Source organism: Electrona antarctica (genome assembly GCF_951216825.1).
Source record: "Electrona antarctica genome assembly, chromosome: 9".
Lineage (NCBI taxonomy): Eukaryota > Metazoa > Chordata > Actinopteri > Myctophiformes > Myctophidae > Electrona > Electrona antarctica.
The window spans coordinates 8,777,516-8,793,898 of NC_136790.1; the positions used below are offsets into that span (position 1 = coordinate 8,777,516).

A 16,383-nucleotide genomic window follows, 5' to 3' on the forward strand; every position below is an offset into this window, starting at 1 on the left:
ACCCCAGTAACACTAGCTGATTGCCATGGCATCAGCTAAATGGGGATTATTTTCAAATAAACCAAAAAAACAAATACATCTAATAAGATTTTGTGCAGAAGATTATCTTTTTTTAAATGGATTGGGGGTCTCCCCGACCACACTTTGTCACAAACCTTGTCACAAAATCACAAAATGACTCTGAGTAGGCAGCTAGCCTAGTTTGTCAAACTGTGTGTGTTGTTGTATATATGGACCAAGTGTCCCCATCCCCAACTCACAATGGTGCATCTGGTTCTTTGTTCTCTGTAGTTTAGAACAGAGGTTTTCAACTGCATGGTGGTCCGTGGAGGTGTTGCATGTAGTTCCTGACCATGCATTTAGTAATGTAGGCCTAGGAACTTTGTGTTGTATGATGACACAATGTTGTCAGTTACTGAGAAGTCTCTTGTCAAGAACTTCATCAGAAAAGCTAGGGAGTTAGAATTTCACCAGATTGACTGTTATGAGGAAATGTGCCCATATAATCATGCAATCACATGTGAGTGGAAGGTTAAGAGAACAGAATAAGGCCACGGGTAGCTCTTGTCCATAGCCCTAATTTAGCATTAGGGCTATGGACCAGAGCTAGGTCAAGGGCAACCATGGGAAAGACATATGGATCTTAATATTCTTTCTTTCTTTTTTATAGCTCCGGACCACTAGCATATGTCAGTTTAAATAATAAACAGTGGCCCAACACAACAGTGGTCCCCAGGTTGAATCCTAGTTAGGATCCTAGTGGTCCCTGGTTCATAATCAGTTGAAAACCCCTGGTTTAGATAAGCAGAGCTCTAACTTGTTTTTGAACTCTTTTCTGGCCAGAAATGTTGCTGCATGTGCATTATGGCCGCTAGATGTCGCCTCATCCTCAATCATAGACAGACTGATGATGTGTAAACTTGTTGGAGGCTCCAGATGGGGGCGAGCTGTGTGTCTGATGACGGATCCGTTTCATCGAGTAGGGAACTTGAAAACTTAACCGCATTCACTGAAGAGATCTGGGATTTTCTTATTAGAGCCAAAGAACCGGCCAGCCAGCCAGCCTACTGTTCCCAGTAGTAACAGAACAGACCCGGGTTCCCTCTCCTGAAACGATTTCCGGTGCCATGGATGATTTAGGTAAGTTCCCATATCATAAGATCCTAACGTGATCCGAATGATCCACAAAATGTCTCGCATTTTGGACAAACATGGGCATGCTGCTACTAGCTCTGGTTTTTAAACCGCCCTAAAACTGCCCGAGCTTTTCAGCGTGTTCGCAGCAGTTTGCTTTGACAACATAACGTACATAAATCCAGGTTATGGTCGACCACAACATAGAGAATGGTTCTTGGACAACAGGCCCTGCATGCGGACTCGGACTAACTGAGCGACGCATCGGAGAGGAACCTCATTAGATAATTAGCTTGGTGTTTTCAACATCAAACATCTGTGAGGAGTGAAGTGAGACTGCACTGCTTTGAGCTTGCGGACGGTTGCTTGTTTTCTGTTCGCTCGTATCTGAGAGTAACGCGGGTTCCTGCTGCAGCTGTACAAAACCGATACTTGTGGTTCTGTTTTTGTGTGAAGTTATGCTCGTTCGTTCCCCTAGAGACCATTCTTGTCGAATAGCCCAGATCTAGCGATGAAACTTCAGCCATTATGGCCCGGCTGCTGATATTCCTAGTACTACTGACACACGCTTCAGATTCCTGCTGCTCCTGCCTGCAGGAATAAGACCAAGAGCACAATGGCTATTATGGCTCACTTCACGTGTAATAAGAGTAGTCTGAAATGAATAGCCTCAGGCTAGAAGTTGTGGTGACAGAGAAAGAGTGCCTGCTCTGCACAATTATTGATTGTACATTATGCTATACTTGGTTTTAGATTCTAGTCAATTGCTTGTCAAACCACAAGCAAAATAATGGAGCTCATGGGTATTGCTGAAGCCATATTGCTTGTCCTCTTAATTTATTACTTACAATGTATTAGTTTTGTTTGTCAATGAATGCATGGACTATTGTTAATGTTGGCTAATTGCACACCCCATAGATTGTGTCATTAACTTTTCTGAATAATAAAGACAAGCTGCTATGAAGTGCCTATAACTGCTTCTCACTTCAAAGTTATAGAAGGGAAAACATGCATACTTCTGTTTGGGTGAGGAGTGGACTCCCTGGCAACTGCAAGGTTAAGTATAGTCAGACATCCGTGAAACGCATCTCTGGAGAGTCATGTTCATATGATGCTAAACATGCAGCAGAATACATTTGTACAGTCAAAGATGATAGATGTGCAGCAAAAGTCAGCCAAAGGGATTGCCACCACGTGAACTGCATTGAGACTTTCTGTCTGAAATTACCATGTTTATCTTTTGTTGGCATTCCACTCAGCAGGGACAGATGTTCAGGTGTCTCATGTCATGTGATAACAGTTAAGAAGATGTTTTAAACCAAAGCTGCTAATATACTGATGCTTTCATGTACAGTAGCTGATAATAAGAAGAACATGCTGCTGCTAGCACAGTATAGTGCCGATAGACTTTAGATAGCTGCTTCTTTACAGGGTCCATCACAACAGTGCACTTGCCAAGTACCACTGCTTACCAATCTATTAATACAAAAAAAGATACTATACAATTTAATGCAGTTTAATGGAAATCTGGCCAAACTCTGGTTAAATCCTTTTATTCAGTGGAAGTATTCCCACTGATGGGGATGGAGGCTATGAGTTGAGATGGGACCTAAATTATCAACAACCCAGTGTTACTATTCGGAAGACTATGTGTCTGTGGGGTGAAGATATGGAATGGCAAGACAGGATGTCAAGCACTGCATAAATATCCCACAATTCAAAATACTGCTCAAGCATATTCTTTTGGCATACAGTATCATAGTATAATTAGTATAGTACATTACATTATGAGGGTAATACGGTAGTGATAATAGCGATGTTGACGTTAATATATTATGATCTAATGATGATGATTATGGTATAGTAAATGTCTAATGGTTATGTGGTGTATAATAACTTATATGGAGGATCCTGGTGGATATTTATAATGTCCTGGGTATGGGATGGGTGTGGGAATGATTGACAGCTCGTAGTCACGATGCAAAAAATACTTTTTATTGGGTTACCAACGTTTCGGCAAACAAATGACCTTCTCCTCTCCTTTCTATGTTCAAGTGTGTCCCTTTTATGCCCATATATGTAGTTCTTTGTCAGGCATGCCCAAATATGGAGTCTATGCAGACGTCAGAATTATGTCAGAACAGGACAGGATATATGGACACAGCCCGGGCAGAAGCCTTTTTGGGGCGGTTCTGGACAACCGTGGGTCCGATCGATTCGACACCAGGTACTGCACCCCCTGTGGTGGGGTCGAACGCGTGTGTCGAATTTGAAGTTGGTGGGGCGAACGGTTCTCGAGTTACGTGGATTACAGACGTACAGACATGCGTACACACACAGAGAGAGTTTAGATAGATGTTGTACGTAGGACAGGCACTTTTATCTTCAGCCTATTCCTTTAGATCACCTTTAACCATGTAATTGTTTCCTCATGTTGATGTATAATTGTAATTTGATACTGTAGTGTGAAGATGATCAACTAAACTAAACTAAGTATTTGAGACAATTTATCATTCTAATCTACCCAGTCAATATTTATGGATACCATCTCAATTTACATGAGTGAAGGGCTTTCCTTAAGGTAGGCCTGCGCTTAAAAAAGGGAGTTGCACAAGCCAGTGCAATTTCCATACCAAAGGGTAGTAAATTCTGAGTTTGAAATTAACTTGTCAGGATAGGGCATATACAAGCATGAAATGTAGACCATGGATGTTAGCTAGCTGCCCTATGCTCAATTATGTGCAGAATTAGGTTTCTTTAGGATTTGGGAAAAAAAGGTTTGCATCGATTGATTATACATTATATTGCTGACCTGCTTTTTGAGTGGTGTAAACCACTCCTACAACTGGCTTTGTTAGTGTCTGTCTGTCTGCTAAAAAAATGAGCACGGTTGCTATGGTCACCCAGTTCACACAGGTGTGATTTAATTACGTCAGACATTACGTCAGACCACAGCTGATCAGTCTATATAAGACCGTACACCACTCAGTTCACACGGTTGTGATTTTTTTTATAGATAAGCCAGATGCAGTCAGCTGTGTACCATCTGAGAACCCATCGTCAAAAAATAAAGGAAAAACAGCGCCCTCTTTAACTTTGACGGAGTCAACAGTCTGTCTCGAGTCGAGAGACTAGCTGTGTACATACTTTTATCCTTTCATACTGTCATTTTGTGGCCAGCACCAGTAAGGAACTGGAAGTGCACACCTGTTTTGAACCAGATGCAGTCAATGACATGGTGTGTAGATGAAAGAGAGTTGAAGTGAGGCATCTACCCAAGGCCAAGGGAGAAGAATGTAGCCTAATATGTATTTTTAGCTGCTAGAAAGTCCTCCTTAAGTGCTGAGACAGCAACACCTTGACCCCCATCTGCTGACCTCTTGGTGTGTCTCTCTCTCTCTCTCTACCTTACTGCCCCAAACCCCCTGCCCTCTCCCATACTTATATATTTCTAAATCTATTTATTTCTCACACTTTCTGTCTGTCAAAACTGTCAGACATGTCTTGCTGTATTGGATTGTCTGTGGTGTCAGATCACTTTCTCCCTTCCATAACTGCACACATTATAATAATAATAATAATTCTAATAATTGAGAACCATGTTGTGTTTTTGCTATTATTGTTTTATGTATCAGCAATTTAATGTGAAAAAATAGACTAAATTGAAAAGTCTGATTAACCACTTAAGCCTTAAAATAACAAGCAGATCTACACGATGTGCAACACATTGTGAGCTTATACTGTAGTTCTGCTATTTTTGGTATTTTCAAAAAATCTATTGTTTATATTCAAATTAAATTGATTTGTTCAATTAACCATTGCAGGGGGTGGCAGTGGCTCAGGGGTAGATTTAGAGTGGCCGGTAGAGCAGCCGTAACCGTGTGGTTCCCAGTTCGATCCCGGGCTCCCCAGAGTTGGTGTCGAACTTCGAAGTGTCCTTGAGCAAGACTCTGAACCCCGATGTGTAGGTTGGTGCCTTGCATGGTTTCCTCCGCCAGATTGGTGTACGAAACTGTGTGTGAATGGGTGAATGTATTGCAATCTATGTAAAGCGCTTTGGATAAAATCGCTATATAAATGCACCATTTTCCCTTAGTTCGATCATCGCGTGGATACTACACCCAGCAGTGGCCTAGGTGCAGGCAAGACATTTGGGATGGGATCATTACATGCAAGCATTGGTCCTCAGCCAAACTGTATTGTCTGTACCCACTGCATTGCCCCACCCTCTCTCTTCTCCCTCCATACAGTACCATTCCTGTGGTGCACCACATAGGAAGCTGGAGGCTGTGATCTATTGACAGACTGAACGCTGGCTGAGTTAGTGGGAGAGCTGATTAGCCATGGGCAAGATTTGGATTCAAGCCACATTGTACTGCTTAGTGGCCTGCAGTTGTAAAACATTTGACTCTTGGGCCAGAGAGTGACCGTGTCAGAAGAAGTAGGCTATGTTGGAATTGTGATATAAGGTTGGCTCTCGTCTCTACATGCAGGACGCAGATTTGTATGAGTTGCTGGCTTGCCGCTCCTTGCTTCTCTGAAGGCTTCATTGACTAGAAGATATGGTGGTGATGTTTTTTTGTAAACTTGGCATTGACCTTCTCAGAGTTATCAGCACCCATCTACCCCTCCCTGCCTCATTGCACTAGGCTTGCACCAACAAGACCTGCATATCAAATACACTCCTAAGTTATCCTTTCACTGACGTCCCTCCCAAGTCTGTTTCTTGATCCACATTATCTCTCACTTTAACTTTTCTCCCTATGAATAATTCTCTCTCTCTCTCTCCCCCTCTCTCTCTCTCTCTCTCTCTCTCTCTCTCTCTCTCTCTCTCTCTCTCTCTCTCTCGTGTCCCATCCCGTCAGTTTAAGTAAGATCATTAAGTCTAAAGTAACTCCTTCGACTCTCATGGCAGCTATAAGCCCCAGTGTTTGAAGCGTCATTCAGTCAGTGGGGAGTAGTAGACGATGTTCTCCAAATGAGAGCTGGGGTGTAGATTTTCTTGACATTTGGTATTTACTAGTACTCAGTTCTCTCTTAATTTAAAACATGTGGACATTTACACACGTGTACATTGAGTTAGTTGGTCTAGAACAATAGACAAACATTGAGCGGGTTGACGTCACTGTCTCACGGTAGTTTCCCCATTCTTAACGAGAGCCAGCAGGCAGCAGCACACATGGTCATGGAATAGACAGGACAATAACCTGGGGAATATGAGTCATTCTCTGTCTGTCTGTCTGTCTGTCTGTCTGTCTGTCTGTCTGTCTGTCTGTCTGTCTGTCTCTGTCTGTCTGTCTGTCTGTCTGTCTGTCTGTCTGTCTGTGTCTGTCTGTCTGTCTGTCTGTCTGTCTGTCTGTCTGTCTGTCTGTCTGTCTGTCTGTCTGTCTGTCTGTCTGTCTGTCTGTCTGTCTGTCTGTCTGTCTGTCTGTCTGTCTGTCTGTCTGTCTGTCTGTCTGTCTGTCTGTCTGTCTGTCTGTCTGTCTGTCTGTCTGTCTGTCTGTCTGTCTGTCTGTCTGTCTGTCTGTCTGTCTGTCTGTCTGTCTGTCTGTCTGTCTCTCTGTCCGTCTCTTTCCCCAAGCCTATCTGTGCCTGCCTGTGTCGTGTTGTTGGACTCCCTGGGGAGTTTGTTTGCGTGTACTTGTTTTCACCAGATTACTCTGCCTTTGGCAATTATTATTAATTTCTGCATCAGTGACAATAAAGTTGTGGAATAATTAATGACACTCTGCATTTGAATCAAACAGTAGTTTTTACAATGTGAAAAAGCTGAGGCTAGATTAGAATAATGAAATGCTGAATGTTAATTTTACATAAAGTGGAAACAAAATGTTCTTGTCATTATCCACTGTGAAACGGGTATACCAGCAACTGAAGTTCCTGTTATTAAAAATATTTATACTGAACTTCCTCACAATATGTATGTCAAATAATTTCAAACCATGCACTGATTCTGAATTATAGAATCTATTCTGCAAGCTCTAGGCTCTGCCTAGAGGAGAGAAAGAAATCCTGACCTCAAGTCTAGGTCTTGTCCATCTGTGAATTTAAATGCTACTAGGCTTTGAAGCATATGGTGTACAGTACACACACACACACACACACACACACACACACACACACACACACACACACACACATACTGTACATGCGCCAACTCGCAGACTGCTGCTGTGGACGGTTAGCTTGGAAGGGGAAGCTGACTAAACAACAGTCGCAGCATTGCACAAAGCTGAATACCATGCAATCTCTCCCAGTTTCCAACATCACATAGCCTTGTATTGAACAACCTTCTTAATGTTTAACCCATTTTGGGGCGGGAACCCCTTTTGGTGTTAGCATTATGTTATGCTTTAGCTATTGAAAAATAGCAGATCTACAAGCTCATAGCGCGCCACCGAGTGGCGCGCTACGAGCTTGTAGGTCTGCTATTTTTGAAAAATGGAAGAACGACTGACATAGAAACATAGCTTTTTCAGAAAACTGTCAGGATGTAGAAGACATTTTTAGAATCTGGTCTCAGGTCAAAATGGGTTAAGGTTGTTTGTGGCTTCATTAATGACAGATTAAATTATTGATTTGATGAGTTGGAGACCAGCACCTACCTAGGTCTGCTATCGAGCATTATCACATAGAAGGGGGGGTTAGAGTATGATGTATTGTACTGTATGTGCAACATGGCAACCATGTAAAAATTGACATTGTGCAGGTTTTCATTTGAACATAAATCCCCATTGTAATGATGTGAGGAGATCATATAATGTGTACTTAGTAGTGTGTGTATTTCTCCTCTCCTGTGACATACGGAAGTGCACGCTGCATACATACACGTACTACAGTAGCGTCGTTTCGTGTCACCTTTACCAAATTAAACCCTACTGTATATCATTGACTGGGGTCCACCAGGGGTGTATCCTTGGCACCCTATACATCAAATCTATTTGATGAAAAAATAGCCCAAGCTCACAATAAGCCTATCTCACAGAATTTCCCCGCCCCCCTTAATACGCCCCCTTTCGGGGTTAGTGGTGATAGCGTGACGTCACTCCATAGACGCTTCATGTTAACAGAGGTAATTTAAGAAGTCTACAACTTTTGTTTTCTCAAGGTAAGGTTTGTTCTATCTGTTCGAGCTGATTTACCATATTGTTTGCTTCATAATAATATTGGTCTGTCACATTTTTACATTAGAAAATGTACTTAGATTCTCCAGAGAAAAAAACGTGTAAATGCTCATGTTAAAGTCACCACTATTTACCGGAAGTGGGCGTGAAAAACGGGCTGTGAGATAGGCCTATTCTTTCAAGTTGCATTGCATTGTGAGCTTGTAGATCTGCTATTTTTTGCCTATAGAGGGTATGCGCATGCATAAAGTGACAGGCAAAGTGAGTTTAACATTGTTTAATGTTGTTTAATGCAATTAGATATGACTTTTCTGTTTGGATGCATGGGCTGTCAAGGCCAGAAAGTAGTTTTTAGTCACTCAGTAGACGTTCCTGCATAACTTCCTGGTGTGATGATGATGTCACACGCATACCCTCTATTGAGAGTAGGACATGCCCACAATAGGGACGCTGGTCGTGTTCAGGTGGTTAAGGATCGAGAATTTGAGACTATGTAGTAGACTTGGTAATTAAATTAAATGGCTTTGGATACGATCACGCCTTAGTTTAAAGATGTATGTGCTAGTTTTCATTTGTACTTTTAGTTCCCAGCCAAGTTAAATGAAGCCATCATATCATATGCTGGAGAGGCAAGTTCAAGACGAGGAAATATTGCCACATTTGCCAGTGACCCGTGTTTCAGTAGCGGTGATGAAGATGCTGAATGCTTCAGGCCATGCTCTTAGTCATGAGATGCTGCCTTGTCGACATGCCTCATGTCAGTCATGTTGGTTTTCTGAACAGAAGTGAAAGCAAGGACTTGATTTGTAATATTTTCCACCACTGTGTCAAGGCAATTTCAAGGTTTTTCTGGAGCAATTTTCTTTAGCAACTCTCTTCTGTTGGTCTGCAGACTCTGCCTGTACTGTATGTTGGACCCAAATCCTGAGATGTGGTCGCATCTTAATCCTTACCGCTGCTTTTTCTGAAAATTGCACATTTGTTGTATTGCCTAGAGCTGTATTCAGCCTTCTATCATCCTTGTGTTGATGAATTCAGTTCCCTGTTGAATTCTCCCTGGTCGGTGAGTGTTGAAGTATCCCCTGAGCAAGACACTTAACCCCTAACTGCTCCCCGGCTGCTGTGTTAATCGTGCCCACTGCCTACTCCTAATACAGTGGTCACTGTAGTTAGGATGAGTAAATGCAGTGCATGTGCGCACAATTATTAGATTCACAATTTCACATCCCTCTGCTTGGTTGACAGCTCAGTGCTGTTCATCTAGTTAGTTTGGAAGCTCAAACATAATGCTTATAAACAACAAAGACTGACCAGATACCTTTGAAGCCAAAGAGCTATCCTTATAGATTACGGCAGTTTCAGAAATATGCACATACATCAAATACATTGAAGTATTTTGATGTACCATTAAATCATCCTTTAGCTTGTGTTTCTTTCTGTCTCTTCAATGCAATTTTGACTGGTACGGCTGGCTTCAAGTATTTGAACAGGCTATTCGCATGTTTATTCAACACAATGGTAGTTGAACAAATTTTAATATTTCTTTTAAATACTCCAATCATTACACAGCCTGACAGCCATGTCATGTCACGTGTGCACACAAAGTTGAAAAGGAGAGTATCTGCTTTCAATATGCTCTCAGGTGCATCTGCCGGCATCCGCTGGCTGCTTGTGGGTGTTCTGGCTAGTATTGTGTGGCAGTGACTGTCTGGGGTTGTTGTCCCCTTTGGCTGAATGGCCATATAGCCATTGTGTAGTGTCACCACTTCCAACAAAAATGCTTCATAAGAACAATCCTGTTGGCGTAAGTTAAGCCTAGTTCAGCCTAAACATTCCAGACAAGTTGAAACTTGCAACTAGGTGCAACAGAATCCCCAAAACTGTGGTATGCAACGTTATAAAACTGGACAATCGAGTCCACACGGGTGCCGAGCCGTTTCCATAGCAATGGTATTTTCACAGTCCCTCCAGGATAATGAGAGTGAGAGAACTAATAGAGAGAGGGGTGACAACAGGTAACATTACAATGGCAGATTGGTGTGAGCAATGTGTTTGTGTGATCAGAGATGAGTTGCAACTTGTTGCTTGAGACTGCCGGACAAGTTGAATCTCTTGCATCACAACCAGGTGGCATAAGCCGACCTGCGAGTGTGACGGGGTAATTCAGATAGCTGCGATTATTCTCTGCTAGCAGGTTCATTATTTTCCTAGTATCCTATAGTTTCAAGATATCAGATTGTTACTTCAATAGTATCTTTAGATTGATACGAGATTCTTGGTTTGCCTTGTTTCTTGAGGCACAAACCTAAAACAACTTGTAACAAATCTGCTTCACAATAACTGCTGGTGTAACTAAGATATTAGCTGGAAAATATGTTTTTGCATGATGCCTAGTACATCATTATCAACTACAATGCATCTTCCGTGAGCTGTCTTTTTGTGGTCTTACACACTACACAAAAGATGCCAGTGCAGTTTCCTGTTGTGTCGATATGATTAGCTCTCTAGACGCAACATCGTATTTATTTACCTGCTGCAGAGATCGCAATCTCACTGCCAAGAACTTTGAACTTTGGCTAATAACTTTAGAAATTAGTATTTGAATATTTTCATGGAAAATGTGTAGAACATTCAAAGTGTAAAAAAGGCAGCCCTAATTGAGATTTCAGAATGATAACAAGGAGGTGTGTTTGAGTTTGATCAGTGGTGGGGCTTTGCACCAAACAGGTCTGTTGTGGCCTTGGCTTAGCCTTTAATGGTAGTCCAGTCACTAACAGACGGTTGGTATTTGGTGTTGGCCGATTAGGAAAATAAAGCAAGGAGGACAATGCAGCCCTTTGATGTGTCCGAGGAAGGGAGAAAGAGTGGAGCGTGTGCATGTGAGAGATGAGAGAGAGTGAGCACAAGACTGTGTGTGCGTGGGTGTGTGTGTGTGTGTGTACGTGCGTGTGCTTCTAAATTACACAGTGCTTGGGTTTTAGTTGGATTTAAATCAGCGTGTGCGTGGCTCGATCGTTAAAGAGGATCACTCAGAAAGCCTGATCTTCAGTTTAACCTCAGTCCGCTTAATGACAACTCCATGATGCTGCGTGAGAATGAGCCTGCTACAGGTTTATATAAAGGGCAGTGTGTAGTCGGGTGACACACACACACACACACACACACACACACACACGCAGGCTCTGAAACAGCGCTGATTGTTTCTCCCTGGAATGATTTGGCTGGACGGAATGCGTTCCAGACCCCTATCACTCCCTCCTGCTCCCTCTACCCCTCCGCCTTCTCTGGTTGTCCTGCCAGAGTGGGACAAAGAGTGGCCTGTCCCTGGTCCTATGACCCATACCAACCCTGAGAGATGCAGAAGAAGCACTGATCCAGTGGTCAGGGTGCGGTCGGGCAATTAACCGAAACATGTAACCGTTGATTTACTGTAGAACTGTAGGTTAATCAAATAATAATAACACGTTTTTGTCCCCCCTTTATGTATCAATTAATCAACATTTTTAGTATAATCGATTAAATTGATTTATCTGATTAAGCCCTAAATTATACTTTTTGTGCATGTGACACATTGTGAGCTTGTAGATCTGCTGTTCTCATACATTTTTGGATGCAATTATGTTGCTGTGAAACTATGAGCATCTCTTGTCATTTCTCATTTCACTTAGGCTGGCAACATCGTTGCATGCTAGAGCCCCAAATAACCACAGGAAAAACCAAGAAAGCAAACTATATGCGAGTGTGTATTTCCTTTCTGTGGTGTGTGCTAGAGATGAAGGTGGTGGCTGTTGTGGGGGATTTATCAAGAAGAGACCAAGAATGAGACACTGTTCTTTGACTGTGGTTCAGATCTTTTTTGTCTCAGTTAATTCTCTTTAACAACTAAATGTTATTACACTATGTTGTTGAATAATAATCCAATGTTCTGCCCAGTCACCACTCGAAAATCCCGCAGATCGTTACACACTATCTCTATAGTCATGTGTTCAAGACGGATCTGTCCGATATTTCATATTCCATCCATTGGCTTTCAAAGTTTGCAGGATTGGCCCGTTTTGAATAAAAAGCCTCAAATCATGAACGCAGCGTGCAATTTACGTGAAATCTTTCACAGACTTTCCTACTAGGCTGAGGAATTTATCCCACCCTTTTCACATTGGCCTGTTATAGCGCCACTAACAGGTGGATTTTTGCAAAACGCATTGTTGGAACAAAATGCTTAAAATCATCCAATTGCCATCCAAAGCGTAAGTAGAAATGGCACCCTTTTCACATTGGCCTATTATAGCACCACCAGGAGGCCACAACCTGACCTGCCCTGGTGGAGACCTGTGCCCCGAGGAGCGCTTTTTCTAGTTCCTAATGAAGTGATCAACAGAGTAATGCCACTCTGCCACTCATCAAACACTACAGATGCACTTTCTGTGCTGAGGAGAGTATGTTGAGATGGCACAACATTTTAGTTTGAATGACACTAACATTAACACTTATCAAAAACTATCTCCACTTGATCCTTGAAGGGTGGTTTGTCCACCTTCATTGGCTTATGGCTGTTATTTATTTATTCATTATTTTATTTATACAAAAATGTATATATGTTGTTAGGCCTTAACGCAACACACACATTTCTATGTTGTACCACCTGCCACCGAGGAGGCCCCACGGCAGGACGTAGTGTCTGTCTCTGTCCGACTCCTCCTGTTCAGCATCCCGTGCTGGACAGCCTCTGCCCCGGCCAGCCCATAGGATGTGCTAGTGCAGCGACAAAGATCGTATCATTAGAAGTGAGAGCCCGTGGCTCCATTGTTAAAAGAGCACATTAATTCTGCAATCTTGTTACGTTGACTGAGTGGTAAAGGCCTGATAGGGCCACTGCTGGCCGACCAAGGATATCGGATATCTGTGGAGATTGAAGGATTGGCTGTGAGACTTTTGTTCTTTATATTGTCTTTTTAAATTCTTTTTAATAGTGCAGAGTAGAGGCCATTCTCTGGTGATGGACTGGCATAGATTGAATCTGGACCCTGCTGTGGTCAGACTGGCTGACAGCCTAGGAGGAAAACAGCTGATGTGCCCTTTCTTGCAGGATACATATTAAGTGCAACCAGTTTCCTGGTGAGGGGAAGAAGCACAACTTGCTGTCCACTTTACTCCTATCTATAATTCCCAGAAGATATCATCTTCATATACTCATCAGAATCTAAAGACTTATGGCCCGGGCCGCCCTAGCGGTCCAGGCACCTAGGCTGGCTGACAGCGTGTCACGGGTTCGAGTCCCGATCCCGACGTTCTTTGCTACGTGTCACCCCCCCCCCCTCTCTCCATATTTCCTGTCGTACGGCTGTCTACCTACAGTATCAATAAAGGCATAAAAAAGCCCCAAAGAATATCTAAAAAAATAATAATCTAAAGACTTATATTAGTTCTTAATTAGAGTCATCTTCAGGACGCAAGAGTTCTTCAGAACGTGTAAGCCCTATCCGTGTGGATCAGATTTGGATTTTGTGTAGTTAAAAAAACAAAAACAAACAAACAAACAGCATTTTGATATCTGATCTCAATCAATTGTCACAGCAAACCTGTCAATAAGACATTTGATTAATCAAATAAAATCGTATATAGTTTTGAACTCTCAGAGGATTTTCTCCTTTGTGTCACTCACTAATTGTTCCTTACTCTGTTTTTACAGTCAGTTAGTCTAGATTAGAAACTCTGACTGGCTAATATGTGGACACTTCTAAAATTATTTTTGAAATCAACTTCAACTTTTTTGTTTGGTGGCAAATTTGAAATGTAGCCTGAAATCATGGCTCTGAGACAACTATACGAAAGTTATTATTTAGTTATATAGTTTATTAACCCATTTAGACCTGACGCCGCATCTGTGTCACATTATAGCGTTTTAACCACTTTCGGCACAATTTTAAACTTCAGCTGTTGAAAAATAGCAGATCTACAAGCTCATAGCGCGCCACCGAGTGGCGCGCTACGAGCTTGTAGGTCTGCTATTTTTTTTAAAATCGTGAACATGTGGTGCAAATCTTTGAATATATTTTCTTTCAGAGCGAATAGTTGCTTCTGGGGAGGTCCCTGGAACCACATATTTTGAGATGGGGGTCCGTGGCTCAATAGAGATAATTCTGGGGGTCCTTGACATGAAAAAGGTTGAGCACCACTGACATAGAAACATTGGTTTTTTGAGAAAAATGTTAGGATTTAGAAGCCTTTTTTTAAATGTCAATGTCAGGTCTAAATGGGTTAACAGAGAGACAGGACATGACGGTAGCTGAATGACACAACAAAGACCTTTTACTTAACAGCAGTATTTCCACTGCCATTTTTGTGAAGAACCAGAATATAGTGCATGTTCCAAGTAAAACAGAATGATACCAGAAATGAAATGATGCCCCGTCGGCCTGTCTGGGTGGAGCTGAACGAGAGATCAAGTGTTAACCACAAGACTGTTCTGCAGTCAACAGAAAGTAACTGTGTGACAATGACGACGCCTTTATCAGGAGGTAAGTGCACCGGATTTGAAAATGTTTATTCTGTAATGAGTCAGTGATAATCATTTGATAATACTAGAGATTGTTGTACTAAAGACAGACTAGCTAACCGTTTGACTGGTGGTTGCAGTTATATCCTCCACGAGGGGAGAATCACACAGATGTTGCTTTGATCATTAAAGTATGTCTGTCCAGCATATAATATGAGTGTATGATTTAATTGAGACTATTATGCACATGATCATACCTGCCCACTTTAAACCTGGCATCGCTATTTTAGGCATCCCTATAGGTAAAAACCAAAGGGGGAAATAGCAGTTCGTGGCACGTGGTGAGCTTGTAGATCAACTATTTTCTCTATTTGTCGTACTGTGAGGTATATACTTTAGGACTTGTGTTAACTTTAAGTGGTTAACATGGAGTAGAATAGGTCCCATTGAAGCTGCATGACATGATTCATTAACACCTTGAACCCCAGCATCCCTATTCTGGAGGGAACATTCGCCCCAAAATAGCAGATCTACAAGCTCACAACTGTAGATCTGCTATTTTGGGAGAAGAGATTTGGTGTAGAGAAAGATTGTAGAGGTGTAAAAGCGGTCCAAGAACAGTTGCAACTCGGGTCCATTTCACTAAGACTAGATGGTTCAAGTGTAATGGGCTACATTCTCAGGAGCAGTGGTGTTGGTTCTCTATACAGAAATGTCTGGAGGCTAGTGGCCTAGAAGTTACTGTACTGAGTCTGGTCCTGCATGTGACCCACAAAATCCCATGCAGGTTCAATCCCCTTAACACCAATTGTGCCTTTAATAGTTGTGTGCCCTGTTTAGGTGTCCTTGAGCAAGACACAAGAACCACAGCACATTTATTCATATGAAAGCATGCGTGCGTGCGTGCGTGCGTGCGTGCGTGCGTGCGTGCGTGCGTGCGTGCGTGCGTGCGTGCGTGCGTGCGTGCGTGCGTGCGCGCACACACACACACACACACACACACACACACACACACACACACACACACACACACACACACACACACACACACACACACACACACACACGCGCCTTCGGCCTGGTGGAGACAGTAAGAGTGGTGACTGGGCAGAACATTGGATTATTATTCAACAACATAGTGTAATAACATTTAGTTGTTAAAGAGAATTAACTGAGACAAAAAAGATCTGAACCACAGTCAAAGAACAGTGTCTCATTCTTGGTCTCTTCTTGTGTGTGTGTGTGTGTGTGTGTGTGTGTGTGTGTGTGTGTGTGTGTGTGTGTGTGTGTGTGTGTGTGTGTGTGTGTGTGTGTGTGTGTGTGTGTGTGTGTGTGTGTGTGTGTGTGTGTGTGTGTGTGTGTGTGTGTGTGTGTGTGTGTGTGTGTGTGTGTGTGTGTGTGTGTGTGTGTGTGTGTGTGTGTGTGTGTGTGTGTGTGTGTGTGTGTGTGTGCGCATAAGGAGGTTTTGTCTGAGTTGTCTTGAGTTCTGCATTTCACAAGGCTTCCTTTTCCCCTCCTTTGATAAGAGCAGCAAGCTAATGTGTAAAATGTAACTAATTCTCCCAATGTAATTACCAGGGTTTTCTGATCCAGTTTTCATGTCTCAGCCTGAATAATTATCCTGTGCTG

The 16,383-nt window shown here is 42.4% G+C and overlaps 1 protein-coding gene across 2 annotated transcripts in view; it reads left to right on the forward strand.

Annotated features, from left to right (window-relative positions):
- Nucleotides 1-883: 883 nt before the first annotated feature.
- The window catches only part of LOC306929540 (paxillin-like), a 52,671-nt gene continuing 37,171 nt past the window's right edge, over nt 884-16,383 (forward strand). The window contains exon 1 of one of the 2 annotated variants that reach the window (XM_079510109.1): nt 884-1,140. In XM_079510109.1, coding sequence (XP_079366235.1) covers nt 1,128-1,140 — 13 coding nt within the window. In that variant the 5' untranslated portion in view covers nt 884-1,127. The remainder of the gene's footprint in view (nt 1,141-16,383) is intronic. The other variant, XM_079510110.1, reaches the window with a different exon arrangement.